Here is a 23,363-nt window from a genome sequence, read left to right on the forward strand (position 1 = left end):
GAACATGAGGGTGTGACAACATTTTGCCTCCTCAACTAACTGTTCAGCAACCCTGAGGAAGGGTCTCTGTTTCACAACACCCTTATATCCTTTGCTTGTATTCCACTCCCACCTAACCTGCTTCAGAAACAAAAGTGATTGACAGTTGCCCACTGTTTGGAATGACACATCATTCTACTGTCGGGCTGGAATCTCTAACCAAACAGGAGACAAGTTTGGTATTTTTACCACGGGTACGCATATTGTCTTTAAAAAAAGTCATTACTGGACTGTAATTAACTCACAAATTAAAGCAACACACCGAAAACGTAGTAAGTGGCGATAAATGTAAAGTGCAGAGAACTATAACATCTTATTCCCATGTTGTGCCTCGAACATAGGGAATTGGATGACGCAAGATAATACAGGTACAGCAATATTTTGGTAATATTCATAAATATGTGATTAATGCAAAAATTTTTTTCTAATTGCATATTACCTTGTTTATTAATTTACATAAGAAAATATTGAAACCTCTGTAAGGCGGACACCTCTTTATAGCGGACAATTTTTGATTCCCCACGGCTGTCCGCTTTAGAGATGTTTCACTATATATATATATATATATATATATATATATATATATATATATATATATATATATATATATATATATATATATATATATATATATATATATATATAAGGGAAACATGACATGCTATATTTGATGTGCGTACTCGTGTGGGTCCCTGGTTAGATCCCCGGCTAAGTAAGTTTGTGGTGGATAACATCGTGTCCATATGTTTTCTCGGGGGTACTCCCCTTTCCTCCCAATTTCTCATTCCACCAATTCTACTATAATCACTGACTTGTCTAAACCATCAGTCTCCCTTAGCTTAACACCTATAATCGCGGGACGATAAACTGAAAGATTTCATTTTTCTTGTCTTTGTTTCTATATGTGTGTAGTGGCGATCATTTATTAATTATGAGACCCAACTTAAAAAAAAAAAAAAAAAAACCTTTTTTTTAATTCTTTGTAACATCAGTGTGTGCACAGAGTTCATAGAGCGCTTACTTGCAGAATATGGGACTACCGTATATTAGATATTTCTTAAAACAAACAAAAAAAAAAAAAAAAAAGTAAAATTACACATAAGGCGTAACATTTTACATTCTAAAAGAACGTTTTATTCATCAGAAATTTAATAAGAATCTCGTAATAACTTTTTTCTTCCTATGGAAGAGAATGGTGTCATTGGAATATCCAGCGCAACCGGATACATCTATTCACTCCAATCAAGTTGGTGACGTGTCTATCACGTGTTTAGATCTCGAATATAGCTCTCTCGCTCTCTTAATCTGTTGCACAATCTATTGGCGTCGTTGGTCATGAATAAATTTGCTATATCAAATAATTACAGCACGTTCTGCAGCGTGATTACTTAATATGCTGATTGTAGGGAGTAATGACAAATTGTTACGAATGCAATTTCTTAACAATTTCTTGGCTTTCCTGTGTGATAAGTTTGAATCTTGTTACAACACAGGTGTAAAGAAGTTTTTATGCTTGAGAGATTACTTCCAGTATGCTATACTAACTGGTTCCACTTTGTGATTAAATCTTTTTTTTTTTTTTTAATTTCTTTCTTTAATGTTTCTCTGTTTTTATGATGCAGCGTTTAGTTCAGCCAAAAGGTGGTTGTTGAAACCAGGAAGTGTATTTTGACTATTAGGAAGAATTGTTTGTAGCAGTCACAGTATCGGAAATCATTGTAGAATTGACGTTCAGATTGTACGTCGTAGGAGTGATTTTTCAAAACTGGAGCATATAGTTGCGTTCTAAAGTGTTGGGGTGTTCATTTGCCCTTTTAGAACTCTATATAAAATAGACATATTATTATGTGGTCTTACAAAATTGGTATTTCTCGGATATATATAATATTATCAAGAGCTTTTCAGTTACATCTTTATACTTTCAAGTCAGAATAAAAATGAAAGTGAAATTGAGTTTTACGTTCTAGGCTAAAGAAGACGGCGATGATGAAATAAATGGAATGGTGGAATGAATGAAGTGGAGGAAAAACGGGAGAATCCCGAGAAAACCCACGCACACGGTGTTTGTCCACCACAGAGTTCACATGGTGCGGGCAGGGATCGAACCAGGGACCCCACGCACCAGAGGTGAACGCTCTACTACTGAACCACCGTGTCCTCAAGTTAGGAAAAAAGTTAGTGTAAACAAAACAAATTAAAGTGAAACTCGACTTGCCCAGGTTAAACTCGACAGAGTCCGGATATGCAGAAATTCAGATGTCTAGTAAAAAGGTAGATCTTAATGTATGCTGAAAATAAAATTTTTACTACATGCAGTTAAAAAAATAATACAGAAAATTCAAATTAAATATGCAGTTTTCAACTTTGGTTTAGACAGAAATTTTCAAGAAATTGTATTTGTACAAACGAATACATACAGTTCGCTTTTCAAAAAGTTTGTTTATTTGGTCTACAAAACAAGCACTAAAGATAAGGGGAGCCAATATGATGATAACACATCATTCCTTAAGGCATAAGTGCCACAAGCCAGCTAGTAGGCTGTGGCCCCCTGGGGGCTGTTAAACCAGAAGTCTAGTTTAATTTTATTTATTTACTTTATTTTTTTGGTCTTAATTTTCTCTTTCCCGATCTTGGACCAAATATTCGGCTATCCGGTTGAGTGGAGTTTGGATATTTCGGGTTATACTGTATATTGATATTATCAATTCACTCAATCTGAAGGGGGCTGCTGTGGCGCAGTGGTGAAGCGTTCACCTGGTTCAATCCCAGCTCGCGACAAGTGGACCTTATGGTGGACAAACATCATGTGCGTGGATTTTCTTGGGGTTCTCCCGTTTTCTCTCACTTTCTTCATTCCACCATTGCATTCATTTCTCATCATCACCGTCTCCTTTAGCCTAACCGGCATAATCGTGGAACGTAAAACAAATATTTTATTTCACGCAATCTTAAAATTGTATGGCAAGCGTAGGAAAGTATGATTTGGGTTCTCGCTTATCTTGCGATAATTTGATCATTCAGGAAAATCTCATAGCCGTACTGGGAACTATAACTTGTGCTTACGTCTTGACACGTGCGTAGTTTGTCAAAATGAAAATTGTTTTAATTTGGGATTTATTTATCGGGGACGAGTTAAGAATTTTACATATGTACATTGTTATATCTAGTCTCAAGAATCCACTATTTTCCTTCGTTAGATAACGAATTGCTAGCTTGTTAGATCTGTAGATAGGAGAATTCACGTATTCTTAATGTGATTCATAGAAATTACAGTGTGGAATTCTCTAAGTAATGTGGACATTTTCTGTTTGTAAATAGCACGGTAGCAATATTGACATGAACATTTCACAAAGTGTGCAGAAACAAAGAAAAAATCTAACTGCACTCGTAACGAAAGGACAAAGAAATCGGGAAGTGGCAGATGATAACGGTGCCACTATGAAAGAAAAAAACACAATTGTGGGAAACGGCACGCAATTGAAATCGATGTGAAATCGAGGTGGACTTTTTTGTTTTACTTTTGTAATTTTCTTTTTTCCTTACTACAAATCGATTAAAAAAAACTAAAGTAAGAGTATCGAGTTCATTGTAGTAGGAGGTAGTGCAGATTGATCTTTGAGTTTTATCTTCTTCAGTATGTAAATAATAAACAGGACTTGAAAAATCTTGCTTGCAATACTCGCAAAAAAAAAAAAAAAAAAAAAAAAAAAAAAAAAAAAACAACTAGCCAGACCATTTTGCAGTCAGTGATTATACAAATAAAACCAAAATAACTTGGCGACATAGTAAACATATCAATATATGTTTTTATTTGGTTTATTGGCATGCGTCTTACAAATAAAAAAGAGTGACATCTGTTATTTATTCTTGAATTCACGTTTTTGACTCATCGGACTTGACTTGCCAAGTGTAATGTATTCGCCACTGGCGAGCCCTGAAACTTTCTACTATTCTTTCTTTGTTTTTAGCCAAGTTATTTATATTGAGAAGTTTTCTTTTCTTCGAAATGAACTGGAGATGGAACGAGCGTGGCAAATCAACAACTGATCGTTCTGTTGAGAACGGATATGGTACCGTATATAAACAAACTCTGGACGAAGAGAACCGGTGTTCTATAGTTATAATTTGCGATGCATTGCGTTTAATTTGTTAGATAAGTCATTTATTACTCAATCATACCCCTGCACGGCTTTTAGAGCCTCAATTGTTTTTGCGTTTCTAAAGAAAGAAGGATAGCAATTCCTAAAGAGTTAATTATTTGATTTTATTGATTCCTCCTTTAGTTCTTTTAACATTCTTTCTTCGTCAAAATAAATGTGCTGTACTTGAAATTAATTTGTAAATATTAAAAATATACGAGGCTTGACTAATTAAACAAAATAACGGAACTGGCAAGCCTGTTAGTAGTATACGTTGAGCAGTGGGGAGCGCATGCTCACAGAACAACCTTGAATCTTCGATAAAAGAATTATACGCATGAGTTGCCGTTTTCAGTTGGGTTTAGTCTGTGAGCAGCGATTGAAGAAACAGATAGAAGGCAATCGTATTGCCGGAGGAATGACAAATGTAAATATTGAGCAGCGCATTACTTGAAATTCCTTTTGAAATTAAAGAAATCACCAAGTGTATGAAAACTGTTGCAGAGTGTGTGTGGTGATAATACGATTGTCACGTACACAAGTGTTTGATTGGTACAAACGTTTCAGTTAGGGACGCGAGAATAATAATGATGAAAGATCGGGTCGTGCTTTGCAACAAGAACAGCAGCAGCAGCAAAAACAGAGGAAAATATTTAAAAAAAAAAAAAAAGTGTGGCTAACGTTGTCCAAAAAAGGTCGCAGGTTCAGCATTGGAATGGTAGCAAACATTGTGGGCATTGATGAAGAGTCTATTCGCGCAATTCTGCAGGATCATTTGAATATGCTCAAAGTTAGCGCTAGAATGGACCAAAAACTCTCATACAGGAGGGTCATGACACCCTCACCAAAAGGTCTTGCATATCCTCCGCCCCGCTGCAGCGACGTTTGACCCCAGTTTGAACTCGTGCGTCATACACGTCCTTATGACGCTCTATAGTGGTCCCATGTTCTTTCTATCTGTATGCAAGTTCACGATATAACGGAACTGCCACAACTAGGTAGTAATGTTTAATATATCAAAACCAACAACTTACCTTCGCCTTATCTTCATTCGCATTCAACTCACGGTGTGAGGGCCAAGAACACAGATCTCTACAAAAAGCGATAGAACTTTCTTGGTTACCTTTATAGTACACCTCTCGTACAAATACGATGCACAAAAGAGCGAAAAAGGTTTCAATAAGATCAAAACGTTGCTTGCATTGAAAAAAGATGTAATCACAACACAGTTAGCAGTGTAATTGGATATTCTAATTTAATAATAATAATAATAATAATAATAATAATAATAATAATAATAATAATAATAATATATGAAGAAAGAAATATTAAGATGCATCATAGCGCCTCTAGTCATAATGCTTTATATTTATTGCATTTCTTCGCTATGTTGAACAATAAAGTGATGTGCATGCTGTTCCCTCTTGGAGGCCTTAAATGAGGAAAGTCGCTGATCAGTTCTGAAACTGCGGATCAGAAATTGCAATAATTGGTTCCATTTATGGGAAATCAATAATCTTAGACCTTCACGGATGATGTTCTACTTTGAGGCTCCTGCCTCATATTTCATTACAAAATCTATAACTGACTTGAACTGTTCATAACACAAGCAAAATATTAGCTACATTTGATCTTTTTATAAGTTATATTATGTTATCATTACTACGATTGTGTTGCTTCTCTCTGACTAAATTAAGATTATTGCAGAAAGGAGTCGGTAGTGGCGGAATATAAATGTGCGCACATTCATGATGGGCGAAACTGTGCAATAAAAGCCACATTATTCATTTTAGGTCTGGAACTACGTGTAATTTAAAAGATAACCTGGCCAAAGCAAACCTTTATTCAGATATATATATAAAAATGAAAGTCGCTATGTTTGTGACTTAATAACTTTCGAACCACCCGACCGATCTCGATCAAATTTTCAGCATACATGAGGTTCGAGCGTCGGATAGATTTTATCATTTCATTTTGACGATTCAACGTAGGGGAGGAGATAATTAAAAATGATGGAAAATGATCGATATTAGAGTTGAATCCATAGTTCCCGTGGTCGTTGAGATGATTACTGACAGTTCCGATGCCATGTAAATCCAAATTCAGCCTGCAACTTGGGGAAAGGAAGATTTAAAAAATACTGATCGAAAATAACCGATATCAGACAGTGCTTAAGAGCCTGTCTTACTAAAAATAACACAAAATTTACAATTTTTCTTTTGCTTGTTTTTCATAAGTGAAAGAACATAATAAAATGCAACTTACCACAATCATATAGATAATGTTATTCAACAACAGAAAATATGAACCTGAAGAATTTTCAGTGTTGCCATCCATAGAAGTTACAGTGTTGCCAGAATAACAATTTCCCTAAAATCTAAGTAGCGTCCTTTCAGCAGCGAGGCTATATGAGACGTGGACCTACTGATTAACGTGGAATCCGAACCACATGAGCTCCCGCCGGGAATCGAACCCGGGTCTCCCACGCGAAAGGCGCGTACACCTAAAATCTAAGTTAAGGCAGCGACTAGAGGAACGAACTCAACTGCATTTGATTACGTATCATGTTGTTTTGGTTTCCTGTGAACTACTTTTTAAATAATAGTTGTATTTAGTTTGTAATAAACAAAATAGTTTTAACATACAGTTATTAAAACTAAATAATAATGCTATTTAAAAAGTAGTTCACAGCAAACCAAAACAACACAATACGTAACCAAATGCAGTTGAGATCGTTCCTCTTGTCGCTGCCTTAACTTAGATTTTAGGGAAATTGTTATTCTGGCAACACTGTAATGTCTATGGATGGCAACACTGAAAATTCTTCAGGTTCATATTTTCTGTTGTAGAACAACATTATCTATGATTGTGGTAAGTTGCATGTCATTATCTCCTTTCACTTATGAATAAACAAGCAAAAGAAAAATGGTAAATTTTGCATTATTTTTAGTAAGGCAGGCTCTTAAGTAATAGTATAAAGTGACTGACTAACGGAAAATACTGTTAATTTTTCTTAAGCGGATAATTGACACTAGTTATTAATAAAGTATTACAGTTTCACCAATATCCTTTATCAAATACATTATCTCCTAAACTAAGGCATTTTTCACCTACTTTAGTGCTATGTTTCCTATTACCACTAACTTATTTACTTTTCTTTTTTCAATCTTAGCTTCTTCTTTCTGTTGTAACATCTGTGTCACTTTCTCAAATCTTTTTCCCATTCGCATAATCATCTTAACATTTCTCCTTCCTCCACCAAGACTGTAACGCGAAAAGTGTTTGCATTGGTCAGATTTTATTTTTATTAAGTTACTATTATTACTAATAGTTGTAAACTGGCAAATTGCCTGCAGTGTTTAACACCCAATAGTGTAGAAGGCGGCATCTATTAGCGTGATTGAATGCCTAAGCACAGACAACGATATTTATTAGCGTGATTAAACACCTGATAGCTCAGGCAGCGATATTTATTGGCGTCATTAATAACCTGATTAAGCAGGCAGCGATATTTATTAGCGTCATGAAACGCCTGATAGCGCAGGCAGTGATTTTCATTAGCGTTGTTAAACGCCTGATAGCGCAGGGAGCGATATTTATTAGCGTCATGAAACTCCTGTTAACGCTGGCAGCGATATTTATTAGCGTGATTAAACGCCTGATAGCGCAGGCAGCGATTTTTATTAGCGTGATTGCTTGTTATAAGGATTAGCATGATGCGCAGAATGACATGTTTGCCGTTTATTATTGGGATGAATTGAATTCAGTTCTCGCAACATCGGTTTCTGCGACACTCATCTATTGCGTCAAATATGCAGCGGGACCAACTAATTCATAAACGTAAATCGTTTTATACCTTGTTTAGTACGACATTGACAAATTGCATCAAGCTCGTACGTATATAATTTTAAAAAAAGAAAAATATATCTGTAATTGGTTGAATCAAGTTGTCAAATATTTAATCATTCTCAACCTTCGATGCCTGATACCGATATTTTATACCTCAGTTACAGATAATATTCATTGATAACGACGCCATTTTCTTTAGGTCCCTTTAGTGCAGTTGTAAGAAAGTCCAACTTTATTATTATTATTATTATTATTATTTATTATTATTATTATTATTATTATTATTATTATTGCTGCAGGAGAATACGTTTCAAAAAACTTGAACATTATAACTAGAATATTTTGTTAAATTTTAAAATGTATGTATTACAGTGATAATACTCTCTCTCTCTAGTTTGTTGATTTGTACAATTGAGTGACATTAGAAGAGAAATACGTTTTGAATTTCATTCATAATATAACTAAGTAATAATGGGCTTCCTATTTTGTAATTTCTTTGAAATTAAGTATCCTTTTCAAGTAGGTTCAGGACCAGTGGCATATTTACGATTTTGTTTCGGGGGGGGGGCTTTGCCTGAAAATGTGAAAATTCTGCAAGATATTTCATATACTTTACTATAGTAAGTAAGATTTCGGGGGGGGCTTAATCCCCCCGAAGCCCCCTAAATACGCCACTGTCCAGGACTTAAAAAGGTTGACAACAATAGTTTATTTCGTTTTCTTTTACTGTGAAAGGGCACGGTGGCTTACTGGTAGAGCGCTTACCTCTGGTACGTGAGGTCCCTGGTTCAATCCCCAGCCCAGTAAGTTTGTGGACAATATCGTATGCGTGATTTTTTTCCCGAGGAACTCACATTTCCTCCCGTATTCTCATTCCACCAGTTCTTCCATCACCATTCACTTGGTTTACGTACGACGTTAAACTGAAAGATTTCATTTTCTTTTACTGTAGAAAAACTGCTAGAACTTCTTACATTTCTTGGTAGGTATATGCATTAACAGTAATTAAAACTGCATTTCAGATAAACCAAGTATGAATGTTATGACTATATTCTTTGACTTACAGCGTCATGTAATAATTCTGATGTCGTTAGGAAAAGTTACACAGAGGTTATCTGTAGCTTGCCATTCATTAGTCTCTAAGAGACGTCACTGCATCGTAAAACGTGCTGACTTTTTAATGAATTATTTCGCAAATACGTTCGTAGCATGGTGTCAAAAGGTTATGTATAAATCATATGATTCAGCGAAGTGCTATGAATGAGATAACGTTATTACGTTAATGGGAACGAATTTCTCTCCCTGTGTGTGCGTCGGAGTGTATGTACGTATGTATGTATGTATATGTGTTCTGCAGAGTAAATAGAACTTATTAAAAATGATGAAAATATATGAACTTAAATTCACGAATCCAATAATTAATTCAACGTAGACATGAGCGTAAGTAAATGGATCAAAGTACTTGTAATTAGTCTGGCCCATTCGCTTTTGTTTCCATGAAAATTTAGTATATTCAGAGCCGGATGAACATACTCTTGCATTCTAGACCAGAGATGCCTAGGATGCACCCACAAACTACATTCCATGGGCCAGACGCGGCTCCCAAAAAGGTTCTATCCAGCCCGTGACATGATTCGTAATTTAATAAATTCTAAACATACTCTTGTCATCGAATATAATGTGTGAGATTAGTCAAGCCACCCAAGATACATAGAAACATGTCGCCCCAGAATCTGAAATATGCGCGGAGTGCATAACGTATTAGTCGAGAACAGTGACAGCAAATTTAATTTCTTGGGGAGGCAAGCGGAAGATCAGCTAATTTTTGGTGTTCCGAGAAGGATAGCTTTGTATTACATGACCTACATTACATGGCAGGGGAACAGGGAGATAGGCATATCGACCAGGAACACCTTGCCTCCTTGCTTCCCCATCTGTTATCACTGATTGCAAAGCTTCTGAGAAAGTAGGTTGGAAAGAGATGGGATTCATGGGAAGATATTACAGAATTGAATAGTAAGGTAATGAGTAATAATAACAATAACATAATGTGGTTTATTTGTTGTATTTCTCAGGAAACGAGTCAAAATCCCCTCACAAGATACACGACGACGACGAGTCAGCTCTACCCACGAGATGAGGCAGCTTTTCCAATAGAAATACACACTTACACAGAGACACTATTAAATTTCACGATGCCTATTCAAGACGAGATAGCCTCAATTCTTGTCTTGAAAGTAACCTTATTGGTTTGGCACTTACAGGGTCTGCTAACAGACGTTCGTTTCTGCCTCGATGAACCTAAGAGTTCTTGTAAGAAACCTTAATTGTGCTCTTTATAATATTACGGAGTCGCGAGTGTCATGTCTGTATTTTCTGTTTGTAAGAAATTAGATGTGCTTAATTGTTGCATTAGAATAGACATACACATAGACATAGCGAAATCACACTTCGGTGTGATAGAATGTAAAATGTGTGGATCTTACTTTCACTAGCTTTGAAACTTTTTTTTTTTTTTAATGCACTTTAGCATCATCATCACCGGAATCAGCAAATATTACTTTGTATTTCTTGCATACTAAGGAAGGCCGTAACATTCAAGGAACGTACTTCAATTTATGGATATTAGTAGTGGGTTTTATTCCTGTTTTTTCCGACTCTTTGTAACAGGATATTTCGTAAGCAGTTCAACTATTCTAAGAACGTGCCGTGTACTGAGCAAGCATGAAGAATTTTTAGAGGTAGATCTTGAATTCCAGCATCGTAAGGATGGTTGCGTCAATGGGCCCAATGATTACAGTATTCAAGAACCTGTCTTACTTCTTTTCGCAGCATTTCTAAAAATACTTTGAATTTGTAAGTGAGAAATTCTGGATAGAGTGTACATTCACCTATCACTTGGCTTTTACGCGTATACATTATTTGACCAAATAAATTTGATCTTTCGGGAGCGCCGTAGTTTCTTTAAAATGGAATAATAATAATAATAATAATAATAATAATAATAATAATAATAATAATAATAATAATAATAATAATAATAATAATAATAATAATGATGAAGAATGCATTTCAGGCGCGTACCCAGAAATTTTTGCTGGGAGGGATCAAAGGTTTGGAAACCCACTGCGTGTATGTAGTATTGAACGGGTATTATGCACCCGAAAAGACGATAAGTAATTGTAAAATACTTCACCTATATTAAAAGAAAGAACTAGATTGTTTTTATAAGAGAAAGAGTACAAATGAAATGTAAGATTAAGTTTCCATGCTACATCAATCATTTCCCTGTTAAACAGGTGTAGTGTTATTGAGAAAATGTACAAATGTATGTAGAGTTGGGAAGTTTTGGAGTGGTCCGGACCCGATAGACTCCCCTATGAATGCGCCCCTGACGCATTTTATTCTAATTACCTCTGCACAGTGAAGGACAGATCGTTGTGAACTTAAGGTAACTATTTTCCTCATTTGGCACACCAAAAGTATCATTTTATTGTCATTTTAGAATAGTGAATTTAACTGAAAACTATAATTAGTTTTAAATAGTGTATTTGGTGCTCCATTTGAATATATCTTCTGCAATATTCTCGCAGTAACACCTGCTAGCCATGACCGTTCTTGGCTAACTGCAGAGTATTTCAAACCAGAAGTTTTTTTTTTTTTTTTTCGTATTTGTAATCACTATATTGGATCAATTTTGAATTTCGTAATTTTGACGTCATTTTCTGAATCAGCTGTCCTACTCCTCTCCCCTGGCAGTATGTTTTCTCCATTAAATGATTTATTTCTGTCTGTACTTGGAGACTATCCCTAACGTTCAAAGGGTGATTTCTACCCTTAAACCGGCACCAATGCCGAAATATAAAAATACGTGTAGATTATTTTTCGATGTTCTACAAGTATGCAAAGTTTCATTCAAATCGGCGAGTTACACTTCCGTAAGTCTCCTTATGAGTTCGGTTTACCTCAGCTTGTTATTATTAATGATTACAATGTGTTATTTACTAATGTCTCTTTCCGTTTGTAATACTACATGGTAATGGATATTAATTATTTTTTCAGGTTATACCACCATCTCAACCATGTGCCAAGGCGTTGTACAATTATCAGTCAAGAGAACCAGGGTAAGTTTTTTTTTTTTTTTTTTCATTATTTTTTAAAACACTTAAAACTGTGATATCATATCTTAGATTACCTCTATCAACTTTTGGAGGATGTTAACGTTGATATCTTCCTTCCCGGTCTGGTTCATTTTCTTCATTAAATTTTTAACAACTGAAAGACGTACATAACTGTGTCCTCCGGCTCAGCCCAAAGAGGTGTTCTGATCTCCAACCAACTTCTAACACTGTTCAGGTAATTTCAGTATCATATTTATGCACGGGCCACAGGGGCCTGGGCCCAAGGTGGTAAAGTTCCAGGGAATATATTTAAAAAATCGAGATTGAAGTATGGTATGCGGTAAAAAAGAAGCTGTTCGCGAGAAATTTAAGGGTCTGAAAACAGTGTTCATATCAAAATATGGCCTTGTTTTCTGGTTACTACCCGCCAGGGGCGGCCGAAGAAAAAAATATAGGGGGCCATCTCCCTGGCTGCTATATTGTTTGGTATTTTTTTTTCTTTAAATTTGTGTTAAGAAAATCTTAAGAAATTCAGAAATATACATTATACATTTTCGTGAGCCAGATGGTGCCCGACCCCGTGCTCCCCCCACCTTGGGGCGCCCATGCTACCCGCCCATTCTGGTTGCTCAATGTAAGCTGATGAGCAGTGACGTAACTTAAGCTGGGAGAGGAAAAGCTGAAAGCCCATTTAAGCTCTCGCCGTTCGATTGGGGCCTACTTTATGACAAAACTTACTCCATATGATACAACGTGAATATGAACGTATACCGACTGTAGCGTAGAATAGGCTCACAACACTCTTTAAAAGAATCTGAAATGAAATGAAAGTTAACTTGATCCATTTCAGTAAAATGCCTACTACTAGAGCCCCCAGAAATAATACATATTTCTTAACGGTTTAAGCTGTGTCAGATATTATTCCTCAATTTTACTCATGAAGCATGGAATGGGCCCTCTATACCATTTCCAAATGAACTAAAAACAATGTAAAGTGCTGATGTTGTCCCATCATCTGACCAAAATGTGTATCCCTAAAATGTAATCTAGTCCCTACTTCATGTCTGTTGTTTTGTATGGCTGCGAAACATGGTCACTTACTCTAAGGGAAGAACATAGACTGAAGGTATTTGAGAACAAGATCCTGAGACGAATATTCGGACCCAAGAGGAACGGGAATGGGGAATGGCGGAAACTTCATAACGAGGAACTACATAATTTATACGGTTTACCCGACATTGTTAGAGTCGTCAAGTCTAGGAGGCTTAGGTGGGCAGGTCATGTAGCTAGAATGGAAGAAAGTAGAAACGCTTTTAAAGTCTTGACTGGAAGACGAATCGGAAAACGACCATTAGGAAGACCTAGGCGCAGATGGGAGGACAATATTAAGATGGATTTCGCAGAGATTGGAATCCAAAGTAGAAACTGGATGCAGTTAGCTAAGGATAGAAGTCAGTGGAGAGCTTTTGTGAACGCGGCATTGAACCTCCGGGTTCCATAAGCCATAGAGTTAGTTAGTTAGTCCGTACTTCAGTAAAATTGCGATCCAGAAGTAATAAGTATACGTAAGGTTCAGTGGCGTAGCACACTTTTGCGGGCCCCCTCGCAAAGTATAGAGAAGGGGCCCTAGTTGTAAAGCCGACAGAAGTAAGGTTGAAGTTCTATTTCTTTAAATCTTTATTGATCGCAAGACTTCGTGGCCCCCTATACCTCGCCCCCCCGCACTCTGGGGGCAGCTGCTACGCCACTGGTAAGGTTTTATATCCTAGAGAGGCTAAAATTTGATATTTTTCTGCGGACCTACTTAATATTTTTTCTAAGGGGGCCCAAATATTAATGTTTATATTCCCAGAAAAAGTCTCAAGTTACGGCGCTGCTGACGTAGTCATATTGCTTAGGTCTGTATAAATAAGAGGAATGGGCGCAAAATTTTCTTGGGCCTAGTTGTGTACGGGCTTCGAGGTATGTGTTGCAGACATTTAGAAAGAGAAGAAACTGATTAGAATAACTTGATTTTTTTTTATAAACATCCTGCGATTATATACCGAGGCTAAGGTAGGTGGTTAGGAATGGTGGGAAGAAGTGCGTAGAAACGGGGATCCCCAGAAAACTCAACGTACACGGTATTTCTCTACTACAGAATTCACTTGGCGAGAGCTGGGATTGAACCAGGGGCCCCACACACAAGAAGTGAACGGTCTAACTACCATTCAACCACAGCGGCCCTTGAAAAGAATATTTTATTAGGATAAGGGTAGAAGAGAAATAGATAGATAGCAGGTGGTGAACATTAAAGATTGCAATTCTTACGTCAAAATCAAGAAATTAATATCCTGCCAATGAGTGGAGTACCATGCTTGAAGATTCTTGTAATTGTTAACACTGTAAGCAGGTCCGCAGCCAGAAACAAAAGTTTCGGAGAAGGGTATAAATATGTTAGTAGGGCCAAGGTATTAAAAGATTCCAAACAGCTCACTGATTACTCGCTGTCATACGTATATTGTATGTTTAGTAATCATAATTCTCATTGTATCCCTCCACTGTAGCTACCTACGATGATGATGATAATAACAAGAATAGACATTTAAAAAAAATTAAAAAAGACTTTTACCCGGACATAAAGGACGTCATAACTTCAGTTGGAATTGGCATGTTTTGGCACCTGTTTTGTATTCTTCCTGAGGTGGCCTTTTTAAAGAAATCCGTATGTGTTTCGCTCTATCCCTCTACGATTACTTCATTCAGTTTCTTTGACAACATTTTGTCTATGGTCTCATTAAAGAATTACCAAGAAACTTTCGCTGACCAAATGTGTGTTCTCTGTCACTTGTTTCCTATCTGCATTTTGCATTTCTTCATCTTGTATATTCTTAGAGAATAAAATAAATTTAAAATAATTATCTCTTACAAGTATCTAAGTTGTACTATTTGTATCATATAGCACATAATGGAACATTTTGGGGGCAGGGCTCGTAGCCTCTTTGGTTGCGGCCATTTTTGTAAGCAATATTATTCTTGTGTATTAAAATTTAGCGTCCATGTCATTAACGAAACTATATAAAATGTGAGCGTACACATTGATTATTTCAAGAGGTGACTTGGGGGATTCCCCCCGAATATAAATCTCCTATTGTACTCAATGTGGATCCCCTGTAATTTCGTAGTGATACTTTTCAACCCCAGTGTATCTAAATCCCCCCCGGAAGAATCATCATTGGCGTACACTCTATGGTGGAATCCGAACGACTTTAATTCGTTGAGTGCTCTCACCGGGAATAGAATCCGGAACCACGTACACTAAGAGCGCGTGCGCTAGCCACTAGGTCAGTGCGTAGGGTAGTAAACAATAAGTATTTGAGTATTATACAAATAATTTTTAATTCTGTCATCAGTCTTTTAAAATACGTTGTGAAATAAATCTCGGTCAGTAATCAGCCTTTGGTTGGTTTTCTACGTTATTTTCACTTTAAAAAAATACTGCAAAAAAATTAACTTCCTTATAAGGAATGGTTATTTTTGTATAATTTGACCTAGCTTTTGAAGTTTTGCATCATTTAGCAGTGCATCGCCAAAAATCTGTAGTGTCACTAGAAATCCATCAGTATATCATCATATTGTGGGTGAAAGGAAAGTGTTACACGAAATATGGCACAGCCAATGTTAAAATGTACGATTTTCATTTACACTTAACGTTTGTGCTTGACATTCACACTTTACATATTTATGTGAATACTAAGCCTAATTTAACATATGTGAGTATGAGGACACCATTTTTAAAAGCACAAATTGTATTCTCATTATTGAATCATATGAAAAGCATCTAACTAGTAAAGATACATAAATATCTGATCTGACGTACCATCGTCTGACGTACTATCGTTGAGTGTTGAGTGAGCAGTACAACACTTACTACTCCTATACGTATAAAGGATGTTTGTTAAGTCTTGAGCCTCCCTGGAGTGTGAAGCACTTCTCTCAGCTGTGCCCTAGTGTTGCCAGTCCCTGACGAGAAAAGGATTCATTTTGGTCCTCACGTCAGGCACACAGCCTCCATTACAGCATCATCACTACTGAAATGTCCCTTAAATTTTGCAGTGCGAGGAACAGTTGGTAGTCAGGGGACGCGAAGCCCTGTGCGTAGGGTGAGTGTGCTAACAATCGGAAGCTACAATCGTGAATTTGTTCAAAGATGATGTGGTTTGTGTTACACGGCGCATTGTGGTGGTGAAAGACGAACCCATTTTCGATCATTGCATATGACGTATCATCGTTCCTTAATGTAGCCTATGTCCTCGTGAATTTCCTTTACCGACATGGCCTTGTGAAACAGCGGATCACAGCGTGTTCACCAACACACGCTCCTCATTCGTGCATGATGCCATCTCGATTCTCGACTAACGTTTTGTGATTCCACCACTATACTACTCACAAGGGAGGGTTACGAAGTGGCTCCGTAGATCCGAACGAGACAATTGTGTTTTTATTTGATATGCTATAACTAGACGAATCCTAAAGTTATACGTGCCACCGGGCGGAATATCGTGATTTACGACATATTTTGTAATATAAAAGCTACAAAGCTGGCAGAATAGTTTGAAACGACTGAGTAACTGGAAAGCCCGGCAAACACGTATCCCATCAGTTTCAAGAGCACTCTTTTTGGGATAATAAAAAATGTTTGCCGCAGGGTCCCAGGTGGGGCCCAACTAAAAGTTTGAAATGACAAGGGGGTTAAGTAGCACATCATTTGAAAGTTGTTTAAAATGAAAGAAAATAGAGCAAGTCTCGACTCTACGACAATCCTGTGCAAAGTGGCGGCGGGTCAAACTATAAACACAAACTTAATTGAAAAGTCTATGGCCACCTTGAATCCAAGATGGCAGCTTAAAACCTATGTCATTCATAACAGTCAAAATTTAAATCTCAATTTTTCTCTATTATGTATTTAGAAACAATAGGAAGACTAAAGAATAATTGAATTTCGATTCACTTCAACTATTATTTCATTCCGTAGCAACGCATTTTTTTTTTTCCTAATGCACTTTCGTCACGGTTCTCTCGATATCATTTACATGAATGTAACGAATATGCGATGAACACACAACTCTAACCTCATATTCATATTGCTAAACAAAAGTTGAATACCTTTGGATATTTTTCTTATTTTATCATACGTAGTTCATACATAAAGGACTTGCTGCACCAGTCAGGTTGGGACATTTATTATAACGTATTCGTGATGGTTACATTTGTATGCCGTTCGTTGGTTTGATTGCAATATTTCAAACAATACCAAATATACAAAAACAGTTCATTTACAAAATTGGTGAGTAGTACCAAACCACTTGTAAATCATTTCAGTACATCGAGCGCTGCGTCAAACTTCGTTGGTTTGGTCACAATATTCCAAGAAATAACATATTTATATACAAACTCATTTTTCATACTGGCAGCCATATTTTATTACAGATGATACTTTCGATATTTTGTTGATATCTACTATTGACCATAAGCGTAAATACCACATTCCGCTCTTCCAACGCTGGTGGTTTGAACTGGACATGCGTTTGATACATAGTGCGGCATTTTGATCTCGAGATGCGTTTTTGGACATTTCGCATCTGTTCATCACCTACTGATCAACATTTATGCCAAATTTGGTTTTCCTTGTTTCAGCAGTTTTGTATGCGTATCCTTTCGACAGGTTTTAAGCGGCCCTCTTGGACTCAAGGTGGCCGTAGATTTTTTAATTAAACTTTTGTTTACATTTTGACCCGCCGCCATTTTGCACAGGGCTGTTGTCGAGAGTCGAAACTTGCTCCATCTTCTTTCATTTAACAACAGCTTTCAAACGATGTACTATTTAATCCCCCTTGCCATTTGAAAATTTTTGGTTGGACCGCACCTGGGACCCTGAGGGCCCTGAGACAAGACGATTTAACTTAAATTGTTCTACTTTGAAAGTAATGCCACACATCCTTTCCTGTTTTCAAATTTGTCTCACTGTTTTCGTCCGATTTATATGGGTGGCCGTGGACATTTAATGAAGTTTTTGTTTACATTTTGACCCGCCGCCATTTTGCACAGGGTTGTTGTTTAGATTTGCTCCATTTTCTTCCATTTTACAACAGCTTTCAAACGATGTTCTACTTAACTTCCTTGCCATTTGAAACTTTTGAGTTGGACACCGTCTGGGACCCTGTGGGGAACCTAGAGCAAACTCTTTTATCCCAAAAAGTGTGCCCTTGAAAATGATGGGATACGTGTTCATCGAGTTTTCCATTTACCCAACCGTTTCCGAACAAATGACTTGGTTCAAACTATTCTACTAGGTTTTTTTTTTTTTTTTGTGTGTAGCTTTTACGTTACAAAATATCACGGTCTCTGGTGGGGGGAAGGAGGGGGACGAGAGGGACGCGTACCCTCCAATATTTTGAAGTAGGAAATATTCAATATTCTATTCTAATTCAATTTATTTACTAACGACAGAATAACATATAAATAAAGATAATATTTATTTGGAATATAATAATCAAGCTGTGAAACGATTATAACGGTCCGTGAAGATAAGCAGAAAGGTAACAAATGGAATCGAAGATAATAAACAGGTTGGCTAGGTACTAAAACTTAAATAACTTTATTTGATGCCCCCCCCCCAAAAAAAAAAATTACATGCCAGAGACGCCAGCGCAAAATATATTGTAACTCACGATATCTTGCCAGATGGCACGTGTAACTTTGGGATTCGTCTAGTTATAACATCAAATACAAACACAATTGTCTCGTTCGGATCTCAGCGGAGCCACTTCGTGACTTTTCCTTGTCAGTTCTCACGATCGGCTTCACAATACTTGAACTGCCCTCGAAAGGAATGAACTTCACGCTTTTTTTAAAAAAAATCACACAATTCCTTCCTAGGCATGTCCAGGACTTATGAAATGCTTTTCGTAATCGGCGAAATATTGAGAATGTCAACCGTGGACTCCAGTGGATGCAAAAGCTTTACAGCTGTGCTGTGTGATGTCGCTGTCAGAAAGATCCGTAGTTCCGTTTTATTCCAACATAAATCTATAGCCAGAGCACTGAGACAAGGGATGAGGGCCGTGGCAACTCAATGGTAGAGCGTTTATCTCCGGTCCGTGGAATCCCTGATTCAATCTCAGCTTGCGCCAAGTGAACTTTATGTGGATACTGTGTGTGTGTGTGTGTGGGGGGGTTCTTAGGATTCTCTCATTTCCTCCCGTTTTCTTCATTTCACAGTTTCGTCCATTATCATCCCTTAGCCTCAGTGCATAACTGCGGAAAAAGGAGCGAGATAATTTTGGGGAACTAACTTGAGTTCAACTCCTATTCTTCACTGTGGATTTTTTTGAACTTACTTTTATCCAAACTAACTCAAATTGCAAGAGTTATCTCTGGTGCGTGGGTTCCTGGTTCGATCCTCGACCAGTAAGTTTGTGATGGACATCTGTCCATGGGTTTTCTCCCACATTCACATTCCACCAATTATTTCATCATCATTCACTTACCTTAATCATAATCTCCCGTATCCTAAATGGCATATCCCTGGGGCGTTAAACTGAAAGTTTAAGGGAAGCTAAAGGTTGTCGCAGATGCTGAGTTCCTCCGACCATCCCGCCTATGGGCTTGTAAATAATAGAGGTGCTGTTGTATGTATATATTCTAACAGTGCATAGTTGCGTACATAGTACAGTAATTTAAACCCGACATATATTTATTTCTAACAAAAAAGCCTTTATAGTTAATTTCAGTAAAAGCACTATTTTAATATTTTTTTTTTCGTTATTTGCGTTCAGTTCCCTAGTTGTACTCCGGTTCTAATTGTACGTGATTAACCGTGTTAGGAAAAGTGTAACAAAATATATATATATTCGCTCTGCATTAAATAGACCACACTAAATGTGACACTAAGCATAAAAGTTATTATTCACACGGTCTGGCAGCGCGAGTGTAAAATGTTATTTGTTCAACAAAATGTGACAGTACGAGGTGAGCTTAACCCAGATTTACAACGGTTGTTTTGACAATAATTATGTGCTTCCGAGTATTTTATAGAATTGTCGCGCAGTTGGAGTTGTAATGTCATATGAAATACAGAATGACGATAGACCGAAGAACTGCACGATCTTTTTGAATCCATTTTATATGGATTTTTTTTCTGCTTTCTTAGAAATGAATTGGAATTTTAATGGTTTTATTTTACTGGTTTCTTTTCCAAATGTTCCTTATTTCGTAAAAATTAAATTTTGTTACGTAATAATCAAATTTAAATAATATTACACTGGGGGAAAGACAAAAGTCATGGTGATTTGAACGAAGTGGTCGGTGTCTGATTAAAGTAGGAAGGGAGAAAATAGAACAGGTGATTAGTTTTCAATACCTGTGTACTATTATTAGTGATGATATAAAGTATGAACGTGTATGAACGTGAAATAAAAGCAAGGATGGGAATGGCTAAAGAAACCTTTAGGAGGAAGAAAGTTCCATTTTGTGGAATCTTGAATGAAGTATTAAGGAAAACTCATAAAATGCTTTGTGTGGGGTATTGTGCTGTACGGGTGAGAAACTTTGATATTACGCAAAAATGATGAAAAACTACTGGAAACTTTCAAAATGTGAGTGTGGAGAAGAACGGAGAGAATTAGATGGGTTGAGCGGAAAACTAGTGAGAAAGTGGAAGAGGAGAGAACAATTTTAGATATTAAAAAGAGGAAGAGAAACTGGCTGGGACATTGGCTAAGAAGGAACTGTATCATGAGGACAGAGATGGAGTGGGTCGGTGGGTCAAGTTCTCTGAGTGGTTCGTGGGTCAACAGCATGTAACCCTCTGCGACCCACTACCCACCTTGACTTACCACTCACCATGACCCACTGTGTCCCACCGACTCCGACGTACCCACCCACTCTGCTCGCAGTATTGTAGACAGTAGAGACCTGCACGGGCCGAATTTTTCGGCCCGAGCCCAATCCAGCCCGGGCCCGAAAAGTTTTGGAAATTTTCGGCCCGAGCCCGGCCCGACCCGATAAGTTTTTCAAAATTCTTGGCCCAAGCCCGGCCCGGGCCCGATAAATTTTAAAAGATTTTGGCCCGACCCCGGCCCGATATTTTTTAAAAAAAATTAGCTCAAGCCCGATTTCTCAAAATTTAGTACTAAATTTGACCTAACCCTCAGAAACATTTTCTAAACTTTGGTTCGCAACCTGACGCTTGCCTTCCGAATGGTACCATTGCCTGCTAGAACTTTGCCTGTTATCGAGAGAACAAAAACTCCATTCCCTGTAACAAAAATCTAACTTAATTGATTTTTAGCATAAAGTGAAGATGGCAATATTGTTTAGCGACAGGCAAAACATTCCCGCCCCTTCTTGTCATATTTTGGGCCCAGTGAAGGTCTAGGTCAGAGCTCAATTTACCGCATAATGCCTGCAATCCTCTATAGTGAAAGTGGAGCTGCTAAGCAACACAAACTGTAAATAGCTATTGCATTCTTTGTAACATTTTTCACGGACATACTTCTTCAACATTTGGCTTTATTCCAATTATCGTATAACGAAAGTCAATAATTATTAAAGAATTGCAATTAATCGGCCCAAGCCCGGCCCGGCCCAAAAAAATAACAGTGTCGGCCCGCCCAAGCCCGGCCCGGGCCAAAGAAATAACAGTCGGCCCGTGCAGGTCTCTAGTAGACAGCATTTTCTGAACACCGGTGAATTTGTCTACGTTTTACTTTCAAGGCCTCCATTTCCCTTCCTTTTTTATTTGTTTTTGTTTACTTACCTGACAAGGGACGTATGCGAACTGTGACAGCTAGATATATATGAAAATTGGTACCTTGCTAATTGTGGATCACTAATCATGTGGTGATAGTCACTCTGTGCGGAAATGCCTTGTTTATCCTCTACGTATAATACATATACCAAGCAGTGACCGGATGAGGCTGTGGTGAGGTATACACCAAAAACGCTGGAAAAACGCAGAAAGTGAACATGTATGCAGGTAAGCTGATACCTACGAGAGCGGGACGCGTGACTAAGAACACGGCAGTAATGTCACAGTGTTGTCATCCGAATAGAAATTTATAGTTCTTCAGATAGAACGTATACCATTTTATGGCATTAAAATAATACAACGTGAAAGAAAATAAGAAGTAGGTTATCATTGTTGCCAAATAAGGGAAATATGAGACTGTGAAGTTGAGAAATTATGGAATCTGTACAGAGAAATCAACAATGTACAAGAAGAAGAAGACTGCAGAAGGACCAAATGTACAGTAAACTATAGCAGGCACATCATCCAGTGGCTAACGAGGTTGATACAGGATTCACCCAAAACGGTAGAAAGAAGTTCCCTGAGACATTATGTGGAAATTTGAACAAGTCTTCCTGTAGCGCAGGAACTCCAATGGCGTTTGTGTGGAATCGATATCTCGAACCGTTCCCGAGAGCTGTAAAATGAACTGCCTTGGGGTTGCAACACTGTATAAAATCCTCTATGCCTTCCAAACCATAGAAACGAAGGTGTAACGCCTGAAAAAAGTACAGAAAAGGTACGTCAGGATCGATTCGCAAAGATTAATGAACTGTGATAGGTGTCTGTCGAGAGTATAGGAAACGTATAGTTAGCATGTGAGACAATGATGAAGATAAACCACACTACATTCAGGTTACCAGTAATATACACGGACAAAGTATTTTAATATAATACACCAATACATACAACAGAAAAGCCACAGATAGTATCGCAAAATACGAACATTTCTCGCCCTAGCCGCACCTCGACACGACGTATCAAGCCCGTTAGTTACTGGATTCTGTGCATGCTGTGGTTTACTCCCTACTGTACATTTGGCCCTTCTGCAGTCTTGTTCTTATACATTTCATTGTACGGACCCCATAATTTCTCGACTTCAGAGCCGCATATCTCCCTTATTTGGCAACACCGATAACTCATGTTTTGCTTATTTTCTTTCACGTTTTATGTCAATTGTTTTACTGCCATAAAATGATATACGTTCTATTTGAAAAGCTATAAGTTTGTGTTGGGATGGGAAGACAGTTTGTGTGGCACTACTTCCGTGTTCTTGGTCGCGTGTCCCCCTCCGGTAGATATAAGGTTACCTGCGTACATTATTCATTTTCTGCGTTTTTCCGACGCTTTTGGGGTATAACTCGGCACAGCCGTATATCTATTATA

The 23,363-nt window shown here is 37.5% G+C and overlaps 1 protein-coding gene across 4 annotated transcripts in view; it reads left to right on the forward strand.

The window, feature by feature from the left end:
• POSH (SH3 domain containing ring finger posh) overlaps positions 1-23,363 on the forward strand; it is a 248,230-nt gene that overhangs the window by 106,835 nt on the left and 118,032 nt on the right. For all 4 annotated transcript variants that reach the window (XM_081737938.1, XM_081737939.1, XM_081737940.1 and 1 more), the window contains exon 3: positions 12,090-12,151. In XM_081737938.1, coding sequence (XP_081594064.1) covers positions 12,090-12,151 — 62 coding nt within the window. The remainder of the gene's footprint in view (positions 1-12,089; positions 12,152-23,363) is intronic.

This window comes from Thermobia domestica, chromosome 14 (assembly GCF_964235325.1).
Source record: "Thermobia domestica chromosome 14, izTheDome1.hap1.1, whole genome shotgun sequence".
NCBI lineage: Eukaryota > Metazoa > Arthropoda > Insecta > Zygentoma > Lepismatidae > Thermobia > Thermobia domestica.